This window comes from Ammospiza caudacuta, chromosome 10 (genome assembly GCF_027887145.1).
Source record: "Ammospiza caudacuta isolate bAmmCau1 chromosome 10, bAmmCau1.pri, whole genome shotgun sequence".
Classification (NCBI taxonomy): domain Eukaryota; kingdom Metazoa; phylum Chordata; class Aves; order Passeriformes; family Passerellidae; genus Ammospiza; species Ammospiza caudacuta.
In genome coordinates this window covers 25,700,058-25,725,634 of record NC_080602.1, presented here as the reverse complement: position 1 = coordinate 25,725,634, position 25,577 = coordinate 25,700,058, and the positions used below count along the sequence as shown (strand labels likewise).

Genomic DNA, 25,577 nt, shown 5'->3' with positions numbered 1-25,577 from the left:
GAATTCTCTACAGGAGCCTGACTTCCACCTTGCTGTTGTTTTCAGTTTTTGACTCTGATTCATAGGCTTGGATTTCTTGGAGGACCATGTGTTTTGGAAAACCTGTCAGAGGCAATTAATTGATGATCTAATGGCAGTAGAAGAAAATTACAGCAGCAGCTGCTTTAACAGATGCTTCTTCAGAAACATTTTAATCCTTGTGATATGACATTTTTCTAGACTTTTTGCTTTTACTTCAGTAGAACTCAGAAAAAGCAGGAAAAAGTTAGCAAATATTAGAACAGCTCCTAAGATACAGCCAGTCTTTGCTCTGCTGTTATGCTCAGTGCTATATTACCTCTTCTAAGACAAGAAAGTATAAGAATCACAAGTTTTGGGGTTCTTGACATGAAATACTCCTTGTATATGCCATTAAGCAAAGACAGATTGAGGAAAATCTTGGATTAGATTAACTCCTCATCAGGTAAAAACCTCTCCCACCAGAAAGTGAAATAGCAGAACATAAATTTTCTGGATGGAGGGCACAAAAATATTAAATAGGATGTATCTCAGGATATGAAAACAGAAAGGGGAGGGAAGAAAATTGTGATGAACAGGGAAAGATTCTCTTATGTTCCCAGCTAAGTTATTCACCTCAATGCAGGGATACAAAGTGAATTTTAGGATCCACAAGAATATCAAACTACAGTCTAAGTCCCAGTGAGCATTAAAAAAGCTCACTGGATTTTAGTATTTCCAGATTAAAGTAATTGTCCAAAACTTACACCTGAAGAAAATTATACCGAAGTCCTCAAAAAAAACCCCTGAAAATACTGTATAAAAATAAATTTATTTCTCAACAGTGGAAACAGGGATTTATTCAATATCTACAGCACTCATGGAGATTCTCTTCCTTAACGGGAAAAGAGAAGTAGTATCTTCAGGAACCCACCATGAAAACATGTAGATAACAATAAGATCAAACACTGTGGGAAGAAATACCCTAAATAAGTTGAATGTTATAGTTGGGCTTTGAAATATTTTATATTAACTTACAGACATTAAAAAATACATTTATTGCTTTATATCCTGTGCCAATATTCCCCTCTCTTTCAGAGTCTTTTTTGCCGTGCTAAGTTTGAGTGTTTGAAATCTGCATTCCCCATGAACTGTTCTTGGATTCTGCTGGAACCAAGAGTGCATATATCCATTGTAGAAGTCAACTGCTGTAAGCTTCTTCTTTAAAACAACTGTTTTGATTCCAACCCAGCCTTCCTAAAAACAAAAACAAACAAAAAAAGCAGTAAGCTTCTTCCACGTTTAAAGCTATCTTTAGCTCCCATAGGCTGGCTCACAGAATACATTTTATTCAGTGTTAACAGTCCAATTCAATTGGACCTAACAAGTCAAATTCTTGCTTGCAAATGTGCAAAGCCTGTTCATGGAAATTAAAAGTTTAAGGTGTCAAATAAAACATCTGGTGCTGACCTAAACTAGTACAGAGACTAACAATGGATAATTAAGACAAAAGTTATGCACCACAAAAATACTAAAAACCAAAAACCTCATCTTTAGGGCAGTGAATATAAAACAAATAGGGAAAGCCTACCTTGCAGCGAGCTATCAATGTTTGGGACATTTTATGGAACAACACTGAACCAGGAACAACTTCACAGTCATTTTGTATTTGATCTAAAAGCAAAGAAAGATCATCCTGCATTTTTATGCCAAAAAGTACAGAAAATATTTGAACCACTTCTGTTCCTTTGAAGCTTGATAACCATCTTGAGTCACTATTTTGCTGAAAAATATTTTATTGTATTCTGTGTTTTATTATAACCAAATGAACAGAAACAATCAGAACAGTCATTCTCTGGCACTACTCCATATCTGATCCATGAATACTCACTAAGCCCTGATCAGTCACACACCTTGGCCCACATGGCACTCAGATTCTTAAAGAAAATGGTTTTAAAATTTTAATAATTTAAGAGTAAATACCAGAAAAACCAGGGATGTTATCCACTTCAACAAAATCCAGGAGTTTGATGGCAGTACCCTTCCAGAGTGTCTGCAAAGGAAACTGGAAACAGAAACAAATTACACATTCAGAATGTTTTCACATTTCCAGGCTATTTTTTCCTCAGGCAAAATACCTGTGGTAATAACATTAAGGGAAAATTTAGCTGTATGTCTAGATAGGAGATTTTCCTTATCAGACTCAGTTTTCCTTACCCCACCTCAACTCAAACCATTAGCCTATGCAGAAATGAGTTAAGCAATGAGCTACAACAGCTCTTCACTGTGGCTGTCTGCACTGTTTACTGCCATGCAGAGCTCTCACTGCAGCATTCCAAACCTCCTCAAATACATCAGGGAAAATCTCAGAGCTAAGGAAACAATGTAAAATTTTTGAGCTGATTTCACACTTGGGATCAAGTCCATGAAAATTCTCCTGCACATTAATTTCACTTCTAATAACAAGCTACCAGGACTTTCAAAAACAGGCCAAAATAACTAAAATTGAGATATAGTGATTAGTTAAAATATCTACACTAAACTCAGCCATGCCATAGGACAGAAAAGGGCTGCAAAAAATCCAGTCTCACCATACTCCCTATTGCACGATGCAGCTGAATTATTTGTGCAGCTCTTTGCTCTTCCCATTTTATACAACTCTTCGCTATAGAGATTTTAGGAGCTGTGGGGAAAACAGAAATTAGAAGACTTCTTAATTTGCTTTGTATCTTTTAGCAAACAGCTGTACTACTTTATCCTATTTTAAACCTCAGTTTTTCCTGACCAATAGTGGATCTACCATCCAGCCAACGCAGCTCAGGCAAAAACTGGAGAAAATATTTTGTAAACACCTCAATTTGGATTATTTTTTATTCTCAGTTGTTCTCTTTATTTACCCATTGCACTGCAAACTTATATCATGCTTATAAGTACAGTTCAAACCCTTCTGTCTGCATTACAACAATGAAGAATAACAAACTCAGATCTTGTGACATCAATAGTGATTTTGATATTGTACAAGTAACTGGAAAAAAAAATTAATGCAGTAAGTCTCAAGAATTCTGAAGCATTTTTCTCCTGTATGACATTTTTAAGCCAGTGAAGGCAGTGAAGAGAGCATACTGAGAAATGAACCTAAAAAAAATACAACCCAGCACAGCAGAAAACTTCAATTTTCCTGCTGATCAAGGAAAAAATGAACAAGTCACATTAAAAACAATGTGTACCTACCAAATGTTACTCCTTCTTTTGGCTGCTCTTTTTTATTTTTTAAACTTTCGGGCAAGTTCTTCAAAACTGCTAACAGCTGCAAAATTAAATTTTGTACAGAGTATTAGTCAAGCTAAGTTTAATCAATAATAAACAAAATAAAACTTAATCTTTTAACAGTGAAACTGTCCTGTGAGCTTTTAGAAAATTGGCTCAGTATATTCAAAAAATGTGTATCCTTGACACAGAGACAGTAAAGACACTCTTCCCACTGAATCACAACGAAAAAACGCAATTTTTTTATGGATGATCTCTTCTCTGATATTAATTCCAGAAGAGAACAAAAGCTGACTATGCAAATAAAAAAGCAGATATTAATTTAAATGACAGAACCTGCACTGGTTCCACAGACAGCATTTGGGTTCTTCACTGAATAGAAACACAACAGCAACACAGAGGACTGACACTGACGCCTGACCACAGACCACTGAGCTCTCCTCACAGCAAAGTGCTCACAAACACCAAGTTTCACATCATCCTCCTCCTCAACTTGAAGCCAGCTCAGAACAAGATTAGTAAGAATTCTGTTTGCACACATTAAAAGCAAAAGTACCAGTCAGAAGTGACACAGCTGGCAGGACTTTACCATGTTTGCCCCCATCTTTGCCAACATCCCTTCCAGCTCCTGTGCCGTGCAGCGGGGAGGAACAGTGACCTCTTCTTGCTTAATAATTGGACCTACATCAAACCTGCAAGGTAGAAAACACACAACCTTACTGGAGAAGCTGAAGCTTAATTAGCAGCTCAAAACTCTGCATCCAATACATTAGTTGATAATTATCCTTTTTTATCCCCTCTAAAACTATTTTTCAGATGTCATTTCACATTATTAAATGTTTGGTTCACAAGACAGCACAAGGAAGAGAATACCAATCTCGGCAGCAAGGTTTTCCTCAGCAAGCTGAGACTGATATGAACACACAATTTACAGTTCAGAACATGAGATCTAAGAAGAAACAATCTGAAATACTTAAGATGAAACTTGCTCCACACTTTCCTGAGATCTATTATTAGACAAGCATCTCAGAAAGAAAAGGTAACCAAATAATGTATTTTCACAAGCCTTTTAAGCTAGAGCTTGGGCTGAAAATAAAACATATAATCTTCCTCATGCCTAGACAAGTAATTTCTTGTCTTCTGTCCACTTACAGGATGTTACAGGGGACTTTGAAATCTAAAAACCAGATATTTTCTGTCCTGTCTTACCAAGCCTATTGATAAAGCTGTGTGACTGCTGTCTGTTCCCTGTGATAATGCTAAGAATTAGAGAACAGGCCTGAAGTGCAAATTGCACACTTATGAAAACACTGTAATCATGGCAAATGTCATATAGCTAGATGAACATTTTTAAGTGTTTAAAACCTTAATTACATACATTAGAAAAAACTGTGGTTATGTAGAATGAGTTAAATGATGACTTCAGTGGTGATTATTTAAAGCCCTGAGAGGCAACAGCAACAGTGAGTTGTCTGCAAAGGACACCAAACCCACCTTTTTGGTCTTATTTCCATAATTGTCACCCCAGTCACCTGATCACCATGAAGCACTGTGTGGACTATGGGTGCAGGACCACGCCATCGTGGGAGACAGCTGGGATGGACATTCAGCACCCCACTGGAATGAAATATTCACAGGTTAGAACAGGAATGGTACCTGAAACATACGTAGGTGGAGTGCAATGTATATTACAGTGAACTACTATCTGCTCATATGTTCTCATGTGTTACTGGCTTAAATATGCACCTGAAGGAAAATTCACACTATATAAACTTCAGTTTCTCAGCAAACACAGAAAGAGATGTGAGGAATAATAGCAAATGTTCTGCTGAATATTTACATAAATTTACACCCATGTGTCAAAGAACACTGAATTTCACCATGACAGCAATAAGGCTCAGGCTAAGCATATGAACCCAGGGAAGCTGACCTCACCTACTGCAAGTCACAGATGCTGCCTCAAAACGAGAGTGCAGCTTCACTAACGAAGCAGTGACAGATGTCCTGTCCACACACTTACTATGGGAACTGCAGAATGAGCTCCTCGCTTAGAAGACGTCCAAAAGATGCCACCACACCCACATCGAAATGCCCCGCGGGTCCCGTGTGCGGCCACTCGTGCACAGGCAGCTGGAGCTCCCTGGCACAGCGCCTGACGGGCAGGTCCCGGGCCAGGCGGGAGGGCAGGGTCACCACCTCCAGCCGGGACACGAGCGAGTCCTCGCTGGGCTCCCTGGGGTGGAACAAGGTGTTGAAGGCGTCGTGCAGGCAGACTGAGGCGAGGGCTGGGTCACCTCCACCCCTCGCTGTGCCCCTGTGCCAATTCCCTCACTCCATTATTCCGGTCCCTGTCCCACGCTCAGGCTCCCTCCCCCTCCCTTCTCTGCCATCCTCCCTGTCCAACCCACGGTCCCTCCCGCGCGACTCCACCTCATCCCTCAATAACCTCTGAGCCTCATCACCAGCCCTAATCTCCCATCCCTCGGTGCCCACCCGTCTCTCACCCTCCCCAGCCCCTGGCGTGTCCCCTCAGGCTCCGCGCCCCTCAGGATCCATCTCCCACCTCAGGCTCCTCCCTCACGTCCCCGTTTCCCGTGTCCCCTCTGCCCCTCCCTCCCCTCCCTGTCTCCCCTCAGAGCCCTCTCCCCCGTGCCCGGGCGGTACCCGGCGGCCCGCAGGGCTCGCAGGGTGGTCACGGCGAAGCGGTCGGTGCCGAAGAACAGGACCCGCCATGGCGGCCCCGCCGCCCTCACGCCCTCGCGGCAGGCGCGCAGCAGCCGGGCCCGCATCGCGGGGCTCCCGCCGCGCGCGCCGATGACGCAGCAGGACCCGCCCCGCGGCGGGGCCGCCCTCAGCGCTGAGGCGGCGCCGCCATAGTCATAAAATCACATAATTATCCGCGAACCTGAGTTGGAAGGGACGCAGAAGTATCATAGAGTGCAACCTATAGCCCTGCGCAGGACACCCCAATAATCCAGAGAGGGTGTGGAGTTCCAAACATAGTCCAGCGGTGTCTATGCTCCGCATGACCCTCCCTTGGAAGGAGGTTGGACTGGGTGATCTCCAGAGATCCCTTCCAACCCTAACAATTCCCTGATCTTGGTGTGGGGTGGTGGAAGCCGTCAGGGCTGCCCTGACAGCTCCAGCCCCACAGTGTCGATGATCCTGAGTGGTGTCACCCGTGCCCCCTTAACCCTGACCCGGAATTTTCCGTGCTGCCTCAGTGCAAAGATAATGCAGAAAAACGTCAGGGACTGGAAGGGGTGTTGACCCCAAAGCCACTGATCTGGCTCTGACAGCATTTGAAAAACAGAGTTCAGTTTCTGACTCCACGGACAGCTTCATTTTAACAGTGACAGTAACTCAGAGAATGTTTTCTTGTAAACTATGGGGTCAGAATCACCACTTAAAGAACTGTCTCCTCCCATAACGTTAGTATGAAAATATTTTATCATTCTGCTAAGTACATTCTTTCCCCCCCATGGGAAGATGGATTATTTGTGTAGCTTTTAATGTAAATCACATACACAAATTCCCTGCTTATCTAGATCACAGTCTGTCCTACAATCTTTGACACTAGGAATTTCTGCAGCATGGAGTGTGAGAATCTGTAAATGTCCTATATGCCTGGGGAAATATGTAAATTATTTGGAAAATTGATGGCAGAATTTTATGTCGGATACATGAGGGAAGGATCCATTAAAAAAGTGAAATTTTGTACTGCACTAAGCAGTGTTGTATGTGTTCCTTCCCTTTTTCATGTCTGTTTGCCCATCATTAGGGTTTTCTTCTCTCAGACATTGAAGATGCCATTGTCTCCTGTGGTAATAAGGAGAAAAGAATGAAAAATTGCTGTTACAAGTTAAAAAAAAAAGAGTCAGGCCATCCTAACTGGGGTGCTTACATTCCTGTACCCTGAGAAAAGGAGAATATGCTACCAAATACTGAGGTAATTTCCTAATCAGTATGGAAAAATCAAATGCTCAAAAAACCTTGCAATTCTCTGTTAACCAGGAAGTTCCATGAAAATACTTAGTTTAGTCAAAGGCAGTACACGTCAACTCTGGTCACCTCATCTTAGTGCATAAACGAAAGGTTATAGTTAAAATAAAATATAAACAAGAGGCCAGCGAGGATGAAGGAATGGCTTGTGCTTGAGAAGAGATTAAAGCTCCCAGCTTGGTTCATGTTGGAAAGTGGCTTGGAAAGAAGGGAAGGTGAACAGTCTGACTTATCACAAACAGGGAACAATTCGTCATTGCACAATAACTAAGTGATTACAGACACTCATGGCTGTCAGGCCCCAAACATGAGGAGTGCTGTTCAGCACAGAGTGTAATTTCAGGCCTTATCTCAGATGGTGAAAAATTTGACCTTGTGATATCTCAGATGCTGAAAAATACTCATGGTTTCCAGAGGCAGCGAGGGAGATTGCTGGAAGAAAGGCTGGAAGGAGATGTCCTGTGTGGTGACCACAAATACCAGTTCTCTGAGGTCCTGGGTGAAGCCCTGGATTTGTCACCAGCACTTCAGAAAGGCCAGGGATGTACGTGTATGCCTGGATTGCCCAAAAGATGTGAGTTTGAACCCAGAATCCAGCTGCTGCTCAGCGTTGATTTCCAGGTATCAGATCCAGGCACTGAACATGTCATTGACACTGTCTGTAGAGTTTCACCTGCTATTCCTCCAGGACTTAAGCCCAGAGATGGATTCTCACTTCTGGCTGTAGTTAACACTCCTGGAAATGCTGTAACTCCATGCTGAGCTTTTGCCAGACATATGCACAAAGTGATTAAAGTTTCATTTGCAATGAGTTTTTGAAGTGGACTTAAATTCCTTCCAGTACACTTGCTCCCACGTAATTCATCCTTGGCTCTGCTGTGACAGCACATTTCAAACACATCATGGCTGTTATTCATTATTATGCCTTCAACGCAATGTTCGTGAATTTTAACTGAAGATTTATTTTGATATAAATTTTTTCAGAATGACAGCAACTATCTGATTGTTTCACAAAAAAAAAAAAAAATCTGGCATTCCTGCTGTATTTGAACTCTGCTTTTGTACATGGAAAGAAAAAAATTCTCCAACCCTGAATGTTTAGTTATTCTGTAACCAGGCATTTCAGGTCAAAGACACTGAAGGGATCAAAAAAGATAAGCAAAATTAAAACACCAAGGTCAGACAAATTCTTCCCAAGAGTAGTGAAGACAAATCTGAGGAGGAAACAGAACACAAATCAGATCTTATCTCCACTTTGCTTCCTGGCAAAAGATGCTGAAAGTGTCTCCAAGAAGTAAAAAGATATCTGACAATGACCAGTGCCAGTGTTGTCAGGAGAGACACAGAATCAAGCACACCCTTGCTGGAGAGGAGCACTCCTGAGCATGTTTGTGGTTCTCTGGAAAAGGAGAGGATTACTGGGCACAAGAGCCAGCTCTAACCAGTGTGGAACTGGTTTCCATATACATCATGCTGAGTCCTAAACATATCTCAGCCACCTACCTGCATCCTGACCCTAGATATATACATCAAGCCATGTAGAAAATTGGGATGAAAAGGAACCTTCTGGGGTTTTGCAGTCACCATCCTTATGTTAGTCACCTCTTCACCATGGCCAGTGTCTCTATCCCTCTACTCAGAGATTGTTCTGTGGGGGCCAAGTATCTTCTTTGAGCTTTCCCAAGGCCACGGGGTTTGATTGTGAGACCACTTATGTCCTATTCCTGTGCACCTGGCAAGAAAAAACTCTCAAAGATGCTAGAAAAGTGTTCCCCACACTGGTGTCACTTCTAAAAAGATCCAGCTGGAACTGAGAAGGAAAGACAGCACGATTTACCATGTGGTAGGATGTCCTGGACATGCTTCCAGCAGCAGGGAGCAGCTCTTGTTTCCTGGGGGATGCATTTCTGAGCTCCCATCTGATTGCTGCCAGGCTGAGGCTGAGCAGTGAAACATCTCTGTTTGGGGAGCACATGTTCTGCTGGGTGTATTTCACAGGGGCTGCCCAGGGAAACTCTGGATGTGAGATGGGATTCAAAGGATTAATCGCAATTAACAATTAACATTGAACAAAGCTTCAGTGCCAAAGATCATAAAATCATAGAATGGCCTGGGTTGGAAGGGACCATAAAGATCATCCCATTCCAATACCCTTGCTGTGGGCAGGGACAACTACCACCAGACCAGATTGCACCAAGCCCTGTCATACATGGCCTTGAGCACTTTATTTGAAGCTGAAAACCACCAAGAACAGGACAAACACGTGGATACTACACCTGCCATCTGCAGTTCAGCTGGAGCTAACCAGAGCTAGCTGTGTGTCCCAAGCCCATTGGTGAGATGCATCTCTCTTGCTTTGCAGCGTGCAGCTCCATCCATGAATCAGCTCCCAGTTTCAGGGGGGAGGAATCCTCCTTTCCCAATGTGGCTGTCACATAAAGCAGCACATCAGTCTGCAGAGCCTCTTAGCAGACTATTGACTTAGCCAGGCATTAGCAGTACCTGTAAAAGTGGGATGGCAAAATCTCTGACTGCTGCTTCAAGCTTTGCATGCAAAGTTTTTTCCTCTGGTAAGATGCTCTGACAGCCTTAGAATGGCCATTCACTGAAAAAAAAAAAAAAGAAAAAAAAAAGGATAATATCTGCTTTATCAGGACATGCTTCCTGTATGCAATGAGGACTGAGCCAAGCAGAGTGAACATTATCATTTATTTTCACTGAAGAGTAACTTATTACTGAGTGTCATTCTACTCAGCGTGCTCTTCTAATACTGATTATGCCAATAACCTGAGCAAATAAACTGGAAGTTGCTACAGCTCATGCTTTGGCAAAAGGTCATTCACCTTGTGCTGTAAATGGTCCCACTAAAGAGGTGTGTTTTTCAGGGGCTGGAGTGTACCTCACCTGCTGAACTGGCCTTCACACATGACTCAGGAGCAGAGTGAATCACAGCTGGTAGCATACCCAGAGCAGCAGCACAGGGAGCCCTGTATTACCACGGTGCTGGAGGAGATGTCTTCGGATGACAGGGCTTAAAGAAGAAATGTAGCTTCCTCCCTACTGGGAACTCCACGTTTCTGGTGAGTTAGCAGAGATTAATGGGCATTCCTGCTGCACTGGCTGCTGGGTTAATTTATAGCTATCTGTAAAAAAAGGATTATTTATTTATTCCAGTTAGAAAGCTTGAATCCTTGGAAATTTTAAGTGAAGGCAGACTTTTTAAGGAGAGACTGTCTGAATGGCGAGTAAGAAGCAGGCTGAGGTAACTCCTGATTATTAAAGCAGTCAAAGAAAAATAACTTAGATATATATAATATAACTTAGATTTTTTTTCTTTAGCTTTTTAAAGGTTTTAGAGGTTAAAAAATAGCCCAGACTGCCTTCTTGCCTTAATATTTTAAATAATAAACAATTCCTTGTGTTCCTTAATGGGGCTCAGACCTTAATGTGCCTTTATAAACCCTACCATCCATTTGTATGTCTGTGGTGTGACATTGTATATATATCCTCTATGAATCCCAAGGACAGGACATCCCACTTAAATACTGTGTTTGAAATAACTGACCCATTTTAACACAATCTGCTAAGATAGGACAACCACCAGAGAGAGAGTCTGGATGACAAGAAGAGACTAATTTAAAAAGACTGAGATGTTCTAAATGCATTGTCCCATACCGTGTAGTGAGCTTTGAATATGGAGGGACATTATCGTCTCAACAGAAGCTGTACTTGATGGTCTTTCCAAAAGATTTCCCCCCATCTTTATTTAAACCAGTATAATACGTATCTAAAGACTTCTCATTTGCAGAATGAGGGCAAAATGTGTCTTGGTGAGCAGCCATGAATATCAGAGCTGACAAAAACCAAGGACAGGGTGGATTCACAGCACCACGTGCTGTGCCCTGGCTGGGAAGAGTCCACGTGCAGCTGTGAAGGTGTGTGTTCCTGTGTTCCCACATGGCACAGACCCCTGGCTGGATTATGCCAGCCTTCAGAACACCAGTCCCTCAGCTCTGCCTTCTGCATGGGACATGTCTCAGATCTTCAAGGGCTTCCATTATGAGAAATGGTTTTACCATTTAAGTGCTGGGATCAATGCATAGAGCAAAAAGCAGTCCCTTGACATTTTCCTGTAATATCTTGAGATTTCATTGAATGCCAGCAAAGTCCACAGATCCACAGGAGGATTTGAAATAGCATTGTTGTGTGACTCTTTGTTCCTGAAATACATAATACTGTACAGATTTTGCAGCTTTTGATGTTAAAATCCCATTTGTAAGAAGAAAGAAATTACAAAGACATTCAGGAGTCAATATAAACTCAAAATAACACAGGTAAAATGTTTCTTGAGAGGCACGGGCCTCTTTGTTCTTTCTGCCTCCTTCCATAGGAGCATAAAATGGATGAGCTCGCTCTCATTTGAGCTTCCCCTGTTGTAAAGCTGGGGAAGCAACCTCAGAAGGGTCTTGGGTGCCTTCAGAGGGACAGGAAAACAAAGAGCACACTTGGAGTTGCAGAGGTCTGGATCTAAGGGCTCGTCCCTGTCCATCAGCCACCAGAGTCACTGCTGGATGTGCAGCAGGGGAGCAATGGAAGAACATCCCCCACCTGTCCCAGCTGGTCTCGTGGAGCAGCGCTTACCCACGGTGGGATGTGGGCAGCAGGGCAGAGCAGCTGTGTGGGGGAGGCTGCAGGAGATGCCTTGAACAATCTCTTCCAGGCTGCAAGATCCAAGCTCCTCAGAGCATGTCCAGCCCAGCTGTGGGAATCACTGTTTTCTTACTGGGGAAACTGGTGGTTTAGGCTCACTCTCTACTGGAGTAGACACACTGACCTGAGAGCACTTTGTTTTGTAGCTTTGGTGAGTGAAACTAATTTTGTTAATGTGATATAGATGTAAAAGATCTCTAAAATAACAGAAGTTTCTCTTAAAGACATTTTACTTAAATGTCCTATTAATGCACAATAAGGGTCCATTCTGCTGCTGTGTTTTACCCACAAACTTCTGGCCTCCCATATCGGAGGAGATTTGGCTGCTGGTCACTACTTGATGAAATAGCAAAGTACTTCCAGCAGCTTTCCAGCATCCCTGCTGTGCACAGACACCAGGAGGTAGCCCACAGCTTATGAAACACCTTGGGGGAAAATCAGCAACATGCTTGTCAAATATCCCTCTTTGAGCAAATGATTACTCAGAAGCCTTGCACAGCAAGATTTAACACATTCAAGTGCCACTTCTTATTAGGGTGTAGCTGACTTGTAACTTATTTTCATTGGCACCAAGGCCTTATTTCCTCCTTTGTGAGGGGTGATCCATGTGAATAAGCTAAAGGTTACCTGGACGGAAGGGTAATTGGCACACCTAACTGCAGGGAGCAGCTTTACCCATATTTTCTGAAATACAAAGTGGACCACATACTTGAGAGTCCCCTCCTCTAAGAATTGCTAGCAGGTGGTTTTCTGGCAGCAGGGAGTAAGCCTGCATGCCTGGTTAGCTATAAAACGTGAACTTTGATTTGTGAAGACATTGAGAATGGGGGGGAAAATAGTAGCAATCATTAGGTCTATAACCGACGGGACAAATGTTTCCCTGAGGAGTCAGCAGCAGCGTTGTTGACACGCCTGGCACAGTGGAACATGCTTGGGAAGCAAGTTTCAGACAGCACCAGGCCACACAGCAAAGGCAGGTAAAAGCTGGGAGTATCAGGCTGTCATAAAAGTCTTCATATAATAATTAATGGCCTGTGGGGCCAGAATGTCTGAGGGATGTAGGTGTGTTGTGGTGTGGCTGACCTGCCAGTGGGCGATGGCCAGTGAGCCATGGGCTGGGGAGAGCCACCTCAACATCTCACCAGCTCACAGTGGGCAGCCAGGAGCCGCTGCTCAGGGCAGGGCCCTTCGAAGGACGCTGAAGAACTAATTTGAAGGAGCAGCCATAAAAGTTGGATTGATGCCACTAATAAATGAGGGACTAAAGGTCAAGGAGGACTTTCTGTTTCCTTGAGGGATGGGAGACACCGTAGCCTCAATGGCAAGCCAGCCTTGCCTCCTCTTGGAGCTCAGCCTTCCACTTCCTCATCTCCACGCCCATGTTCTGCCATCCATGGGTTGGCAATAGGTAGTCACATGCAAAGTATATGTTCTCTAGGGATTATGGCAGGGGAGCAAGCAGGGAGGCTTTGTTAGCTGGGGAGGGGCTGGCTCACAGCAGCTGAGCTCACATCTCTACAGGTTCACCTCGGGCAGCAGATGCAGTGCCAGACCCCTCTGCTGTCACCTTGGTGGCCCAGGGATTTCTGCACCCTGTCCTGGCAGGTCAGACTCACGTTCTCAGGAGGAAACAGATGCCGGGATACATGAGATCCCCTCTCTGAAAACAGCTGGAGTAGGGAGGGGAATCAGGTTCTCTGTCAACTCCTTAGTCTCTCTGTCTTTTGCAGGCATCTCCACGCTGAAGAAATACTGTGAAGGTGTGATCCATCACATCTGCATACACAAATATGAAGTTCTTCTGGATAATCCCATTTTTCCTGCTGCAAGGTAGAGTCTTGGCTTAAAGGATAATGGTGTGGGTAAAGTAGGTGCATGTCCACATGTGCAAAGACCTTAACTTCTTGGAAATATAGTTTCTTTCTTTCTTTCTATGGGGCTATTTTCCTCAGTGTACATGAGCAGCAGCCTGACTGAGCCAAGGAAAAAGTCGCACTCCTGCTCCAGAACTGGGTGTCATTCCCATCTGCATTCTGTGTGCATGTTCTGTGCTTGGGGTTGGCCACACTTATATATTGGTTTCTGTGCAGAAAGAAGCTTTTCTGATAAAAATTACTAGAGTCAAGCTGTGTATACAAGCCAGCCTGATAAATAAGAATTTCTTGCTGGAGGACTGCAGTCCAGAGTCAGATTTCCAGGACTGGTCTGGGCAAGGCAACTCTTCGGTGAATTGTGGCACATGGAGCTGCCTCTCCTTGGTGGGAGACGGGGGATGGAGAAAGGCCTTACCAGGATTCTGAAGTCTTTGCAGCCCTGCTGCCTCACCTAATGGGGTCTGCAGCCAAAAACACTCTCCACTTCTCAGTGCATGAGTTCAGGCTGTGCACTCAGGGCTGTGTTCTGCCTGCTTGGAGAGACATGCTGGGCAACCCTGGGAGTGAAGGGGAAGGTCACCTCCAGTCTGAAGAGCTTCAGTGAGTGACTATTGTGTCTTTGTCTTTCCACCACAGCTGAGGCAGAGCACAAGTACCTCCCAACCACCCTGGCCAGCACACACATGGATGAGCACACAGCAGGCAACATTACCCTTCCACTGGGCTTGGAACTGGAAGAGCTGGAGGAGCTGCTCTGGTTCTTCCGCAGAGAAGACCGTGAGTCCCACTGGTGTTCCTGGGCTGAGACACAGTCCTTGGCTGTCAACTTTCTTGCCTAACAGAGATGCCTGAGGAGGTGATTTACCCCAGACACACAAACCCTCAGTCTTGCCTCTGGAATAAGCAGGCCATAGGTGAAGATAGGCAGGAGGCTTTGCTGAGATTGTCTCTGGGGTTCAGCCTCTTTCCAGGCAGAGCCTGCCAAGAGAGCAAAGGTCTCCTGTGATTTTGGCAGGGTGGAGGGAGCAGATTGACATAGCAGCAGGTCAGCGTCATGAGGATCAACTTCAAAGCCACAAAAGTCAAGGACAGAGCATCTTGGATATCCTCAGAAAACCCCTGGCCAGGCTCTATGGGTCACACTGTGCTGTGCCTGCTAACGCTGCCTCTCTGCTTTCCCTCAGCCTCAACGTGGAATTACTCTGTTCTTGCGCTGTCCCTCGCGACCATGATTTTGGGTCTCGTTCTTCTGACCATTAACATTGTGCGAAACAGGTGAGACAGGAAAATTTGACAATCTTTTGGTGTGTGGTGGTGCCCTGAAAGCCTCCCAGGCAAACAGCCACAGGGGTTTGGCAGGGCAGGACAAGCCCTGAGTGATGGGGAGAAGAGCAAACTCCCTTTGAACCATTTGCTCACTTTGTGTCACTTGGAACAAGCCCCTTTTCTGGGCCCTGGATGGAATAGAGGTCTGCACAGCTCTGTCCAGCCCAACAGGGCTGCTGGGTGGGAAGTGATGGTAACTGGTGTGAGGTGCTCTCCCCTAAGTACAGGGGCTCTGGAGCAGGACTCCCAGCCTTTCCCCATGCACATCCCCACACAGTTCCCCAGTGGCTGCACAATCCCACAGCTGAGGAGCAACTCGCTGTTTGCTAGGGCACGAAAACGTAGCACTGTGTCAGACGAGAGAAGCGCTAAGGCTGCGAGCCTGCCTCGCTCTCCCTCTAGTGACGGCTGCCTGCGTGCTGCTCCTGGCGTCAGGAGCTGGGCGCTCTCCTAGTGTGAATCGCACAGCCGTGTGTGCTCAAACACTTCAGAGCACTTACCTGGCACAGCTCACCTGGCGGCGTTTGCCCACAAGCAGCTGGCGTGTTCCAGGAACACGGTGTAAATTGATGGCTGTGACCCTCACCGGGGTCGGTGCCCTCAGATGTGGGCTGGGCTTGCTGCTTCACTTCGTGTGTCCTTGTTGTGCCTTCCCTGCAGGAAAAGGAAAATCCTTGTGAACGGAGAAACAGCACGACCCACACAGGAGGCTGACCTCGATGCCAAGCAAGCCCTGATGCCTGTGCAGGAATACAACCTGGCTGAGCCACTAAAGCAGCAGCCAGGGCCCCAGAGACCAGGGGACGTGGTGGTCCAGTGGAAAGATGGGACTGTCACATCCCTGTACACAGAGACGTCTGAGGAGGCCATATAGTGGCAGCTGGAGTCAGCCCATTTAGGCCTTAAGGAAGGTATCAGAATGTCTCAATTCGCAGGGGTGCCAGTTTAAAAATGCAGTTTAGCCTGGAGAAAGAAAAGTGTGAAACAAGAAAGCAGCAGAGTTGCACCTGCAGGAGGGGCCCTGGGCTCATCTCCTGCCTGGCTGGTGTTCCCCCACTGCTCTGGCTGCTTCCAGCCTTCCCTCCAATGCCAGCTTCCTCTCCTCCCTCAGGTGCTGCAAACAGGTTTGACCTGAGCCAGGGAAGTAAGCGGGAAGCTTGGCCTGCAGTCAGCCAGGGAAAGCAGCCTCACTTCCCATCAGGAAAACAGCAACACTGAAGCTGAGACATTTTTATTCTTTTCAGAGTCCTCTTTATTAAAATACTTTCCAAAGTGGTTGATCAAAATGCCATATTGAATCTGTCAGTAAGGTCATATATATATATATTTATATGGCTATATGTACAAATATACACATGGATATTTTACTCTGCAAAGTAACTGCAACTCCAGGGAGAAGCAGAACATTTAATTTGATAGAGCACCTGAAACCAAACATCCAGCCCCTGGCTCAGGCACAGGTAGAGCCTGGTCTGCTCCAGGATTCCCTTTGTGTCCTTCACTGGGCATGCGTAGAAACCATGAAATAATTTAGGACATTATTGGAAATACATCAGTCTTTTAAACACAGACTTTGCAGACCATGTCCTTGTCAGCAAAGCATCTCTTTGCAAAGCCTTTGGAAAGGGATGCTATAGTGTAAAAAGCTGAGCAAAAAAGCAGCAATTTTGGTGTGACTTAGCTTGATGTGTGGATATGGGTTACAGGCCACCTGAGGCCTTTAAGCAGCTGAAACATTATCTGCACCTTTTTTATCTGGATTTAAAAAAAATAAAATTTTCTCCTACTTATTGCTTAGTCGGGGACCTGTGGGATGAACGAGATGGGTTCCATTCCATTAATGGATGGATTCCATTAATCCATGCTGGATTAATGATTAGTTCCTCATTCCTGGCTCCTGTAGTTGTGGGCCAGGTGCCCAAGCTGGCTGGTGGCCGTGGAGTTGTCCCTTCCCCTCCCAATGGTATCCAACAGCTCTGGCTCCTCTGGAAGCTGCTGCATCCTCACAGAAAACTGGGCTGGCCACAGTGGCAGTGGCAGGACAGGGTACAAACACCGGGCAGGGGCAGGCACAGCGATGCCACAGCCCATGTCAGACCCTTGGCACTTTGCCTGCTTGCCAGGTTGGCACTGCTGGCTTTGCCCCGGCACAGAGACCAGGGCTGCCGTGTGCCAGCGGCTGCTGCAGCGCCGTGAGTCCATCATGGAAGGTCCCAGCTCCCGTGGAGGTGGGGGGATGGATCAGGGTCTCTCTCCTCCCTCTCTGCAGCCCACAGGGACGTGTCCTAAAATATCTTGAAGCCTTTCAGCAAGGTGAGCGTGGGAGCCTTCCTTTTGCTCTGAGCCCGCGAGGACTTGACGGTGACCAGCTTGGCCTGGGCCACCGAGGGCATCTCCTTGTAGTTGACGGGGGCGAGGGTGTTGAAGGTGCAGGTGGCCAAGCTGTGGTGGGTGGGCAGGGCCACGGGCGTGGCCACGGGCGGGCAGGGCCGCTCCTCGGAGATGAAGAGCGGCCGCACGGGGAGGCTCCACTCTGCCTGGCGCCGCACCTCCCGCACGGCCTCGTGGAACACGTGCTGCACCCGAGCGAAGTCCTGGCATGCCGACACCTCATGGAAGAGGCACCCGAACCTGCTGGCGAGGGACATCCCTTCTGCTGAGAGCACCTGCCTGGCGAGAGCAGAGGGGATGGGTGCAGGATGCCTTGGGGCACGGCAGCCACCCGAAAAAGGTGCAGGTAACAGATCGTGCATCCCACACCTCCTTCCCAGAGAGCCTCAAGGTAGCACCTGCCCATCCCTGCCCTGGGACATGAATCTAAAAGAGTTCTGCTTTTCCCAAAATGCCAGAGTAATGGCCTCTTAGTGTCCCTGGAGAATCACACAGCTTCTCCTGGTAGGGATGTGTTCCAGCGACCCAGGGGTGGGTGTGATGACAGTGCACTGGGAAGCAGGGAGGAGGAGATGGGGCAGGTCCTTGCTGTGGGGAGGGGGATACCTCCATCCTGAGAGCATGATGGCTCCAGCAATGCATGTGACTCAGGGGCCCGTGGGACCACAGAGCAGCACAAAAGGCCAGAAAAACATATTGGGCACATCCAGTCCTGGCAGTGGGGCTGGAACTAGAGGGCTCCAGGGAAAGGAAGGGCATGTCCAGAGGGGCTTCTCTGGCTCAAGCCCTGCCAGGGATGGTGACGCTGCCTCGCCACTCAGCCAAAAAACATCCTACTGAAAATACCAACAGGCTCAAAATAAACACATCAGCCCTGGGGCAGGAAATTCAGGGATGTGGGAGGATGTTCAAATACTAATGGGAGTGGAAATACCCGTGAAGAAATCAGATTTGGGTTTTGCATCCCAGCAGGAGGGATGGGGATGTGTGAGCTCTCTCCCACGGGGAGCAGGCAGCCTTACCGCGTGCCCGGTACCTGTACTGCTCCATGTCCAGCTTGTTTCCCAGCAGGAGCACGGGGCAGCGGCGCTGGCAGCCCCGCGCGTGCAGGGCGAGCACCTCGAGGTAGCGCTGGCAGCCCTCGAAGCTCTTCCTGCTGTCGATGCTGTAGACAACCAGGAAGGCGCTGGCCCAGCACAGGTAGCGCTCGCAGTTCCCGGGGCCATCCTGGCGTGGGAGGAGTGGCTGAGCCCCAGTCCAGTCGTGGTCCAGCCACGGTCCAGCTGGTCAGCACACCCCCAATGCCTTACCTGGTCAGCAGTGTCCATCACCTTCAGGAGCACAGGCTGCTGGTCCACCAGCTCCTCCGAGGAGTAGGTGTCCTCTGCAAGAAGAAGGGTGGTTGTAAGGATGGGCTGGCACATCCTGTCTTCTTCAAAGCCAAGCAAAGCCCAGGATGCTTGGGATACCATGGAAAAATTTCAGCCCTGATGAGGAGCATCCTCCACCAATGCCTCCCACCTTACTCCTTCCTGAGACAACATTATTTTGGGGGACTGGGGGTGATGTTGCTGGGCAAGCCTGGCTAGGAGCAGTTATTTCTCCCCATGTGCTGCAAGCGTGGGCTCCCACAGGAGAAGGAGGGAGGGGAAGGAGCTTGGCACAACAATCGCTGCACCCAGGGCTCAGCCCTTATCTAAAAGCCATGGCCTGATGAGATAAAGCGAGCTGGGGGCTTGACATGGGACTGCTTCCCAATAAATCAAGCGAGAGGAGTAGTCCTTTCTTTTGGAAGGAGGGCAGGCAGGGAGAGCTGTTGTGCCGTTCCCCCAGGAGAAAGATGCTTTCTTTGGGCCAGCTTTTAACTGATGCGTTTCGGAAAGGTTTTGACGTGGGAAGATAAAACCACATTCCCAAAAATATCTGAGGAAGAAAGGATTTATCCTTCTTTCTAAGAGTCACTCAATTATTAGTGGCTGGAGTTGGTTCTTGGACAATGTCCATATCTCCTTAATGTCCCCGATAAATCACTTATGGTTCTTCCCCACAGCCTGGAGTCAGGCCTAGGAAAATAGTTATTAATTACTCAGATGAGTGGAAAAAAAAATACCCAGAACTGCTCACTGCAAAACTCAGCCCCAGGGTTGCCTGCTGTGCACCCATCCTCATTTCCTCAGCCTTTTCCCTGCCCAACAGACATTAGATGCTCCTCAAAGAGCCTCAAGAAGTCAGCTTTTGGTTTTTTGGGGGCAATGAGAAGAGCCAACGTTCCCACAGGAAGTCCCCCCAGAGAGGGCACTGCTTTCACCTGTTTTCACACGTGGTTTTGGGTCAAATCCAGCCCTTCTTGTTGTTTTTTATATAATTTTGGGTGGGCTGTTTTTTTCTTTCCCCTAAATTCATGGGAAACATGGGAGATGGGAAGGATGCTCCATGGGATAAGAACGTGCCTTACCCAAGTTGGGATCATATTCACTGATGAACCTCTTGGTTAGAAACTTCACGGTCAGAGCTGCAGGAGGCGAAAGAGGCAGGTGAGGCAGGTGTCCCCTGGCGGCAGCTCCCCGATGCCCTGCCCTGCCCGTCTCACCTGACTTGCCGGCCCCTCTGCACCCCAGGATGGCCACGTTGCACTCGGGGAGGGCGCTCTGGGGCGGCCGCTCGCTGCTGGCTCGGGGTTTGCCGAACATCGAGGACATCCTCGGCCCTGCGGGACAGAGCGGGGGGACATGGAGCACCCGCTGCCCCGTCGGATGGGGACCTTCTCACTGCCTGGCTCGTGGGTGCCCCAGCTTGGGGGAAAGAAGGGCTCAGCAGCACCAGGGTGGGAGATCCCCTCTCCTCCATCCTCATCCCACAGTGGCGGCCAGCACCCCACCGAAAGAGAAGGACACCCCAGCCCTCTGCCCACCCCTCACACCCCAGAAAGAGAAGAGAAACGCAGCCTCCCACCTTAAAACCCACGGCCGGAGGGGACGCGGGGCTCTCCGTGAGCGCGGGGCCGGGGCAGCAGCGGCCCCTGCACGGCCGGGGCTGCGATGAATGAGGCAGGCGGAGGCGAGCGCGGCTCCCGCTGCTCGGGCTCCAGCCAAACTCCTTGTAAGGAAAGCTGCCACGCCGCGGGGCCGGACACGCTGCCCCGGCCACCCGAGGACGATCCCCGCGGCAGAGCACGCGCGGCACCCCGAGCTGCCCCGGCTTCGGGCAGGGACCCCCGGGTCCCAGACCTGCCGTGCCTCGGCTTGGCGGCCACCTCGCCGTGTCCCGGCACCTTCCTGAGCGCGCAGCATCTCGCCGTGTCCCAGCAAGCCCAAGCCTGGTCCCTCTGTCCCGGCTGGGGCCGGCGCACTCATCCCAGCTCCGGCAGGCAGGAGCAGACCCGGAGCTGCCTGTGCAGCCACTGCCCGGCTCCTTCGGACACAACCAAGCACTGACACCTTCTCCTGCCGGCAGAGGCTTTCCAGGGAGAGAAATTCCCTTCTGCCACCCAAAAGCCTCGGTGCCAAGAGGAAGAGGGAGCCCGGGGAGTACTCACCAGTGCCCGTACCAATCCATCAGCCGGCACCCAGCGGCTCTGAGCCCGAGTAGGTGGCGGAGGCTGAAGTCAGCGTTGTCATGGCGATCACAGCCATTTGGAATAGGGCTCGATGCCCGGGACCACAGGATGCGGCCCCAGGGCCGGCCCCGAGGGACTGCGGGGGGGCCGCAGCCGAGGCTGGGGGCCCGAGGCTGCTCCGCGGCCGTGCGGGGCTTGCTGCGCCCTTGGGAATATTGCCCGTTAATACAGGCAGGGTATTTTTAAGCCCTCCCAAAATAGTCTGGGAGTGTGGAAGCCCCTGCAAGCCCCAGGGATGGGGAGGATGGGGATCACAGGGATAACTCACCTGCGGGAAGCAGAGCTCCTCTGAGGACCCTTTACCCCAGACCCCCTTTGGTCACAGGTCTAGGGCGCTTAAAAGCAATTGGAACTAAACATGGTATTTTAAGCTGGGTATCCATGAGGATCAATGACAGTGGTGTAAGTGCAAAATTCTTCTGTTCTTCCCTAAACTTGGATTTTTGGGGGAACCCGCTGTGGCCATGATCCTGAGGCAACAGCTTTGCCATCATGCACTGCCTGGAAAGTTCCCAGCTGCTGGGATGAAGGGGTTAAGGAGGGAGCAGAAAATAGACCTTCAACAGGATGAGCTGCTCAGGTTAAATTATTCATCAAAACAAAACACCAGCTGCAAACTAATCACAGGTAGTGATGGGGAGATCCAGGAAGGAGCCCCCAAGTGAGCCCTGTTGTCAGCCTTCCTTGGCACCCCATGGCGGAGCTGAAATGGGATTTCTAGCCAGAAAAATCTGTGATTAGCACACTAACAAGTGATGTGCCACAAATAACACTTTTCCTCACTGTCAAGCTCTGTCAGTAAACAGGGGTTTATCTCTTCCCACAGCCAGGTATTATGGGGAGCTGAGCAAGCCCTGAGGCCAGAGGGGAGGTTTTTGGTGAGAAGAGGTTGCTGCACTTCCTTTTTCTCACCTTGAGATCCCCAGGTGAAGCACAGGCTGGCTTATGGCTCCTTGCAGCTGGGATGGATGTTGCAGATGCTGCTGCCATGGAGAGGGTCACAAAAGAAGGTCTCTCTCTGCCCATGGTAACACTTGAGGAACAGCCAAGCTCCCTTCCCATGGCTGAGCGGGGTGGCAATGAGATTTGCTGATGTTGTTTACCTCCCTGGGCTGTAAACTCCACATTTTAAAGAGAAAAAAAAAATAGTGTGGCCAGATGTTCTTCCCAGCCATGCAAGTGTGTTGCCCTCCCCAGGCTGGGGACTGTTCCGTAGGGCATCATAAGAAGGATGCTTGAGAGTGGAGAAAGTAAAACCTGTTTCTCCTGAGTGGCTGGGCGTATTCCATGGGATATCCAGGCACCTCTGCCGTGCCCAGTGCTGGCTGGTGACACTGGAACCCTGCCTGAGCTTGGGGGTCAGCTGAGCCTGGTGGATGCCTTTGAAGGGCCCTGGTCACGAGCTCAGCTATCTTTAGCCCAAGGTATTTATATTACAAGGCCACCGGGCAGCTCAGCAAAGGCATCAAAGGCTGGAGAAGGCCGAGGGGGCTGCACAGGGGCACAGCACAGAGGGGCATCTTGTGCTCCCCCACCCCTGAGAGCTGCTGAGGTCCCAGGCGAGGATGACCCCGGAGGAGGAAGGTTCTCAGGCAGGACCCCCGGAGCGGGTGCGTATCCGGGTGGAGGAGCAGTCATTCTCGGTGGAGAAGGCCTTGCTGGTGGAGAGCAGTGAGTACTTCCGTGCCCTCTTCCGCTCGGGCATGAGGGAGAGCACGCAGGAGGAGATCGGCCTGGGGGAGCTGAGTGCAGCCGGGTTCCTCGCCATGCTGCGGGTGCTGGCGGGCGAGAGGCCCATCCTTGGCAGCGAGGAGACCTTCCAGGCAGTGGAATGTGCTGCCTTCCTGCAGGTGAAGCCCTTGGCCAAGTACTTGATCCACTCCATCAACTCTGACAACTGCATCCTTCTGTACCAAGCCGCTGCCATATTCGGCCTCCTGGATCTCTTCCACTGTGCCGCACTCTACATCAGGGACAGTTACGCTGAGCTGGAGGAGTACCTGGACTGCCTCTCCGATGACCTGCTGGCCTATGTGGAAGCCCTCCTCCCCAGCACCTTTGTGGCAGTGGGAGCCCACACACCCACCTTCGAGTTCTTGGAGGACCTCTCCAGGACCATCTGCTACCTGGACGAGGAGACCAACACATGGAGGACCCTCTCCTGCCTTCCGCTGAGCGCCAGCACATTCCTAGCCGGCATGGCAACCATGGATAACAAGATCTACATCGTGGGCGGCGTCTACGGGGCCAACAAGCAGGTGGTGGAGAGCAGCTTCTGCTACGATGCTGATGCCAACACCTGGAGCGAGTTCCCCAGCCCTCACCAGCTGCGCTACGACGTCAGGCTGGTGGGCCACGAGGGCTACCTCTACGCCATCGGTGGTGAGTACGAGAAGATCTCGCTCAAGTCCGTGGAGAGGTACGACCTGGCCTCCAGCACCTGGACCTTCGTCTCTGACCTGCCGCAACCGAGCACGGCAGCGCCCTGTGCCCAAGCCTTGGGGCAGATCTTTGTTTGCTTGTGGCAGCCACTGGACACCACTGTCATCTATGAGTATGATACCCAGCAAGACGTGTGGCTTCCCGTCACCGAGCTCAAGCGGCACCAGAGCTACGGGCACTGCATGGTGGCCCATCGTGACAACCTCTACGTCATGCGCAACGGCCCCTACGACGACTTCTTGCGCTGTGTCATCGACTGCTTCAACCTGACGTCCCGGCAGTGGAGCGCCCTGCCCGGGCAGTTCATGAACAGCAAGGGAGCTCTCTTCACTGCCATCGTCAGGGGTGACACCATCTACACTGTCAACAAGATGCTGACACTCCTCTACTCCGTGGAAGAGGAGACCTGGAAGCAGAAGAAGGAGCGGGCAGGTTTCCCACGCAGCGGCTCCCTGCAGACCTTCCTCCTGCGGCTGCCAAGACGTGACCACGACATCGCAACGTAGCTGCTCCCGTGTCCCACGTCAGGATGCTCTCCTTGCACATGGCCTCAGCTCTGCACTCACTGCTGCCCTGGGCTCCTCTCCTCCTCCATGGAGCTGTGCTCAGGCCCAGGGATGCATCATGTTGGACCTTGGAGGTGACATTAGACCCTGCCAGAGGGAAAGGGCAGCTGCTGTCCCCTCTTCCTGCCCTGCACGGGCACAAAGCCCTGTCAGCCATGAGCTCACAAGCCAGCTGTGTGCAGGACATTGTGGCTTCTGCAGAGGACAGATTCCATAGAGATGCAAACATGGGATTTATTTATTCTGACTGCACTCTGAGGGTGTGCAGCATTCCACCTCCTCTCTGCCTTGATGGGAAATCATTCATTACATGCTGGAATTAAAAGGAAAGCTATAGAAAAGCTTCTCATTACTGTGTTTTTCATTTACTCTTGAGTTTGGGGTTTTTCCTCCCATGCTTCTGAAGGAAAATACCTCCTAACAGGGATCTATGTCAGGACTCGCTTCTGCCCCTGAATGCTTTTTCAGCTGTGGCTCAGTTTCAGAGCCTTACGTGGGAGTGCAGTTCCCAGAGAGCCCCACACTCCCCTGGGAATTCTCTGTGGCTGCAGCAGGGTCCTGGTAAGAGGAGGGGAGATGGGGAGTGAAGGAAAGCAGCTCCTGGGCATCAGGTGCCTAATGTGCCAAGGGTTTTCTGGGACTTGGGAACCCTCAATCATCCCCCTCAGGCCCCAGCACAGACCCAATGGGGTGGCAAGTGCTGGCTCTCACCAGAGACTTGCTTGAGCCAAGTCAGGGTCTTTTGAGGACATGGCAAAGCTTGGAAGTACAGAGTGCCAAAAGGGAATGAAGGCTAGGAAGCCATTACATGGCGATACCAGGCTTGCAGAGCTTCACAGCCAGAGGAGCTGTTCCCATCAGATCCCACCACCTGATGCTGAGGGCTCACAGCCTCAACACCAGCTCTGGGGACAGCTGGTAGCACAGAGCTCCCCTTTGTGACCACGGACCAGGGCAGCAGCAAACCCAGACCCCAGCTCAGCTGGTTTCCCATCCATGGGGCAGGCTTTGGGCTGCCTGTGCTGTCCAGGCTGGGAGGGAACAGAAGGGATACCAGCTGGGATGCCTCAAATAACTCCGCTGCTGATCCCGCCAAGTTCTCAGCATTTTCAAAACAGTTCCCGCATTTGAGAATAAACCCACTCAACGCAACTGCAAACCAAAACAAACCAGAAAACCCCAGCCTGCACCCACAGCCAGATGGAAAACCACTGGATGTGCCTTGTCCCCATTTGCTCTCTGCCACTGGGCCAGGCCACCACCCCGATGTCACCCATGAAGGGACTGCTGCTGGTGGAGCTGCAGGCCTGGTGGGGGCACAGGGGACCTGTCCCTGTCCCCTGCACTGTGGGCACCGGGAGCTGAGCAGCATTGCAGTCCCCAGGT

General features: G+C 49.3%; 4 protein-coding genes across 6 annotated transcripts; 2 read left to right on the top strand and 2 right to left on the bottom strand.

Moving 5' to 3' along the window:
• Window positions 1–404: 404 nt before the first annotated feature.
• On the bottom strand, window positions 405–6,053 carry MTFMT (mitochondrial methionyl-tRNA formyltransferase). Its single transcript, XM_058811098.1, has 9 exons — window positions 5,929–6,053; window positions 5,285–5,497; window positions 4,759–4,881; window positions 3,854–3,956; window positions 3,229–3,304; window positions 2,589–2,680; window positions 1,981–2,062; window positions 1,589–1,671; window positions 405–1,254 (listed from the first exon to the last, which is right to left on the bottom strand). Exons 1-9 carry the CDS (start codon window positions 6,051–6,053, stop codon window positions 1,054–1,056), a joined length of 1,098 nt encoding a protein of 365 aa, XP_058667081.1. The 3' UTR covers window positions 405–1,053.
• A 4,125-nt stretch (window positions 6,054–10,178) lies between these two features.
• SLC51B (solute carrier family 51 subunit beta) lies at window positions 10,179–16,966 on the top strand. 2 transcript variants are annotated; one of them, XM_058811551.1, is made up of 6 exons: window positions 10,207–10,346; window positions 11,987–12,127; window positions 13,707–13,806; window positions 14,487–14,627; window positions 15,035–15,125; window positions 15,837–16,966. In XM_058811551.1, the coding sequence occupies exons 3-6, from the start codon at window positions 13,767–13,769 to the stop codon at window positions 16,048–16,050; spliced, it is 486 nt and encodes a 161-aa protein (XP_058667534.1). In that variant the 5' UTR covers window positions 10,207–10,346; window positions 11,987–12,127; window positions 13,707–13,766; the 3' UTR covers window positions 16,051–16,966. The 2 variants fall into 2 exon arrangements, with proteins under 2 accessions (XP_058667532.1, XP_058667534.1); XM_058811549.1 differs by lacking the exon at window positions 11,987–12,127 and having other exon boundaries at window positions 10,179–10,346.
• On the bottom strand, window positions 16,432–20,269 carry RASL12 (RAS like family 12). Of its 2 annotated transcripts, XM_058811548.1 has the most exons (5): window positions 20,158–20,269; window positions 20,023–20,079; window positions 18,878–18,951; window positions 18,604–18,794; window positions 16,432–17,846 (listed from the first exon to the last, which is right to left on the bottom strand). In XM_058811548.1, the coding sequence occupies exons 1-5, from the start codon at window positions 20,264–20,266 to the stop codon at window positions 17,462–17,464; spliced, it is 816 nt and encodes a 271-aa protein (XP_058667531.1). In that variant the 5' UTR covers window positions 20,267–20,269; the 3' UTR covers window positions 16,432–17,461. The 2 variants fall into 2 exon arrangements, with proteins under 2 accessions (XP_058667531.1, XP_058667530.1); XM_058811547.1 differs by lacking the exon at window positions 20,023–20,079 and having other exon boundaries at window positions 20,158–20,266.
• A 2,478-nt stretch (window positions 20,270–22,747) lies between these two features.
• KBTBD13 (kelch repeat and BTB domain containing 13) lies at window positions 22,748–24,393 on the top strand. Its single transcript, XM_058811727.1, has one exon. The coding sequence runs from the start codon at window positions 22,749–22,751 to the stop codon at window positions 24,129–24,131; it is 1,383 nt and encodes a 460-aa protein (XP_058667710.1). The 5' UTR covers window position 22,748; the 3' UTR covers window positions 24,132–24,393.
• The last annotated feature ends 1,184 nt before the right edge of the window (window positions 24,394–25,577 follow it).

What these genes read in the sequence shown, in the direction of transcription:
- MTFMT (XM_058811098.1), bottom strand. Translation starts at nt 6,053, where the DNA reads ATGCGGGCCCGGCTGCTGCGCGCCTGCCGCGAGGGCGTGAGGGCGGCG. An exon ending in AAAAGAAGGAGTAACATTTG is followed by an intron (nt 2,681 to 3,228) that starts GTAGGTACACAT and finishes TTTTCCCCACAG; the next exon opens with CTCCTAAAATCTCTATAGCG. An exon ending in CATTGATAGCTCGCTGCAAG is followed by an intron (nt 1,255 to 1,588) that starts GTAGGCTTTCCC and finishes TTTTGTTTTTAG; the next exon opens with GAAGGCTGGGTTGGAATCAA.
- RASL12 (XM_058811548.1), bottom strand. Translation starts at nt 20,266, where the DNA reads ATGTCCTCGATGTTCGGCAAACCCCGAGCCAGCAGCGAGCGGCCGCCC. An exon ending in CAGAGGGGCCGGCAAGTCAG is followed by an intron (nt 20,080 to 20,157) that starts GTGAGACGGGCA and finishes CGCCTCCTGCAG; the next exon opens with CTCTGACCGTGAAGTTTCTA. An exon ending in CTGGACATGGAGCAGTACAG is followed by an intron (nt 17,847 to 18,603) that starts GTACCGGGCACG and finishes TGCTCTCGCCAG; the next exon opens with GCAGGTGCTCTCAGCAGAAG.
- SLC51B (XM_058811549.1), top strand. Translation starts at nt 13,767, where the DNA reads ATGAAGTTCTTCTGGATAATCCCATTTTTCCTGCTGCAAG. An exon ending in GTTCTTCCGCAGAGAAGACC is followed by an intron (nt 14,628 to 15,034) that starts GTGAGTCCCACT and finishes GCTTTCCCTCAG; the next exon opens with CCTCAACGTGGAATTACTCT. An exon ending in ATTAACATTGTGCGAAACAG is followed by an intron (nt 15,126 to 15,836) that starts GTGAGACAGGAA and finishes CCTTCCCTGCAG; the next exon opens with GAAAAGGAAAATCCTTGTGA.
- KBTBD13 (XM_058811727.1), top strand. Translation starts at nt 22,749, where the DNA reads ATGACCCCGGAGGAGGAAGGTTCTCAGGCAGGACCCCCGGAGCGGGTG.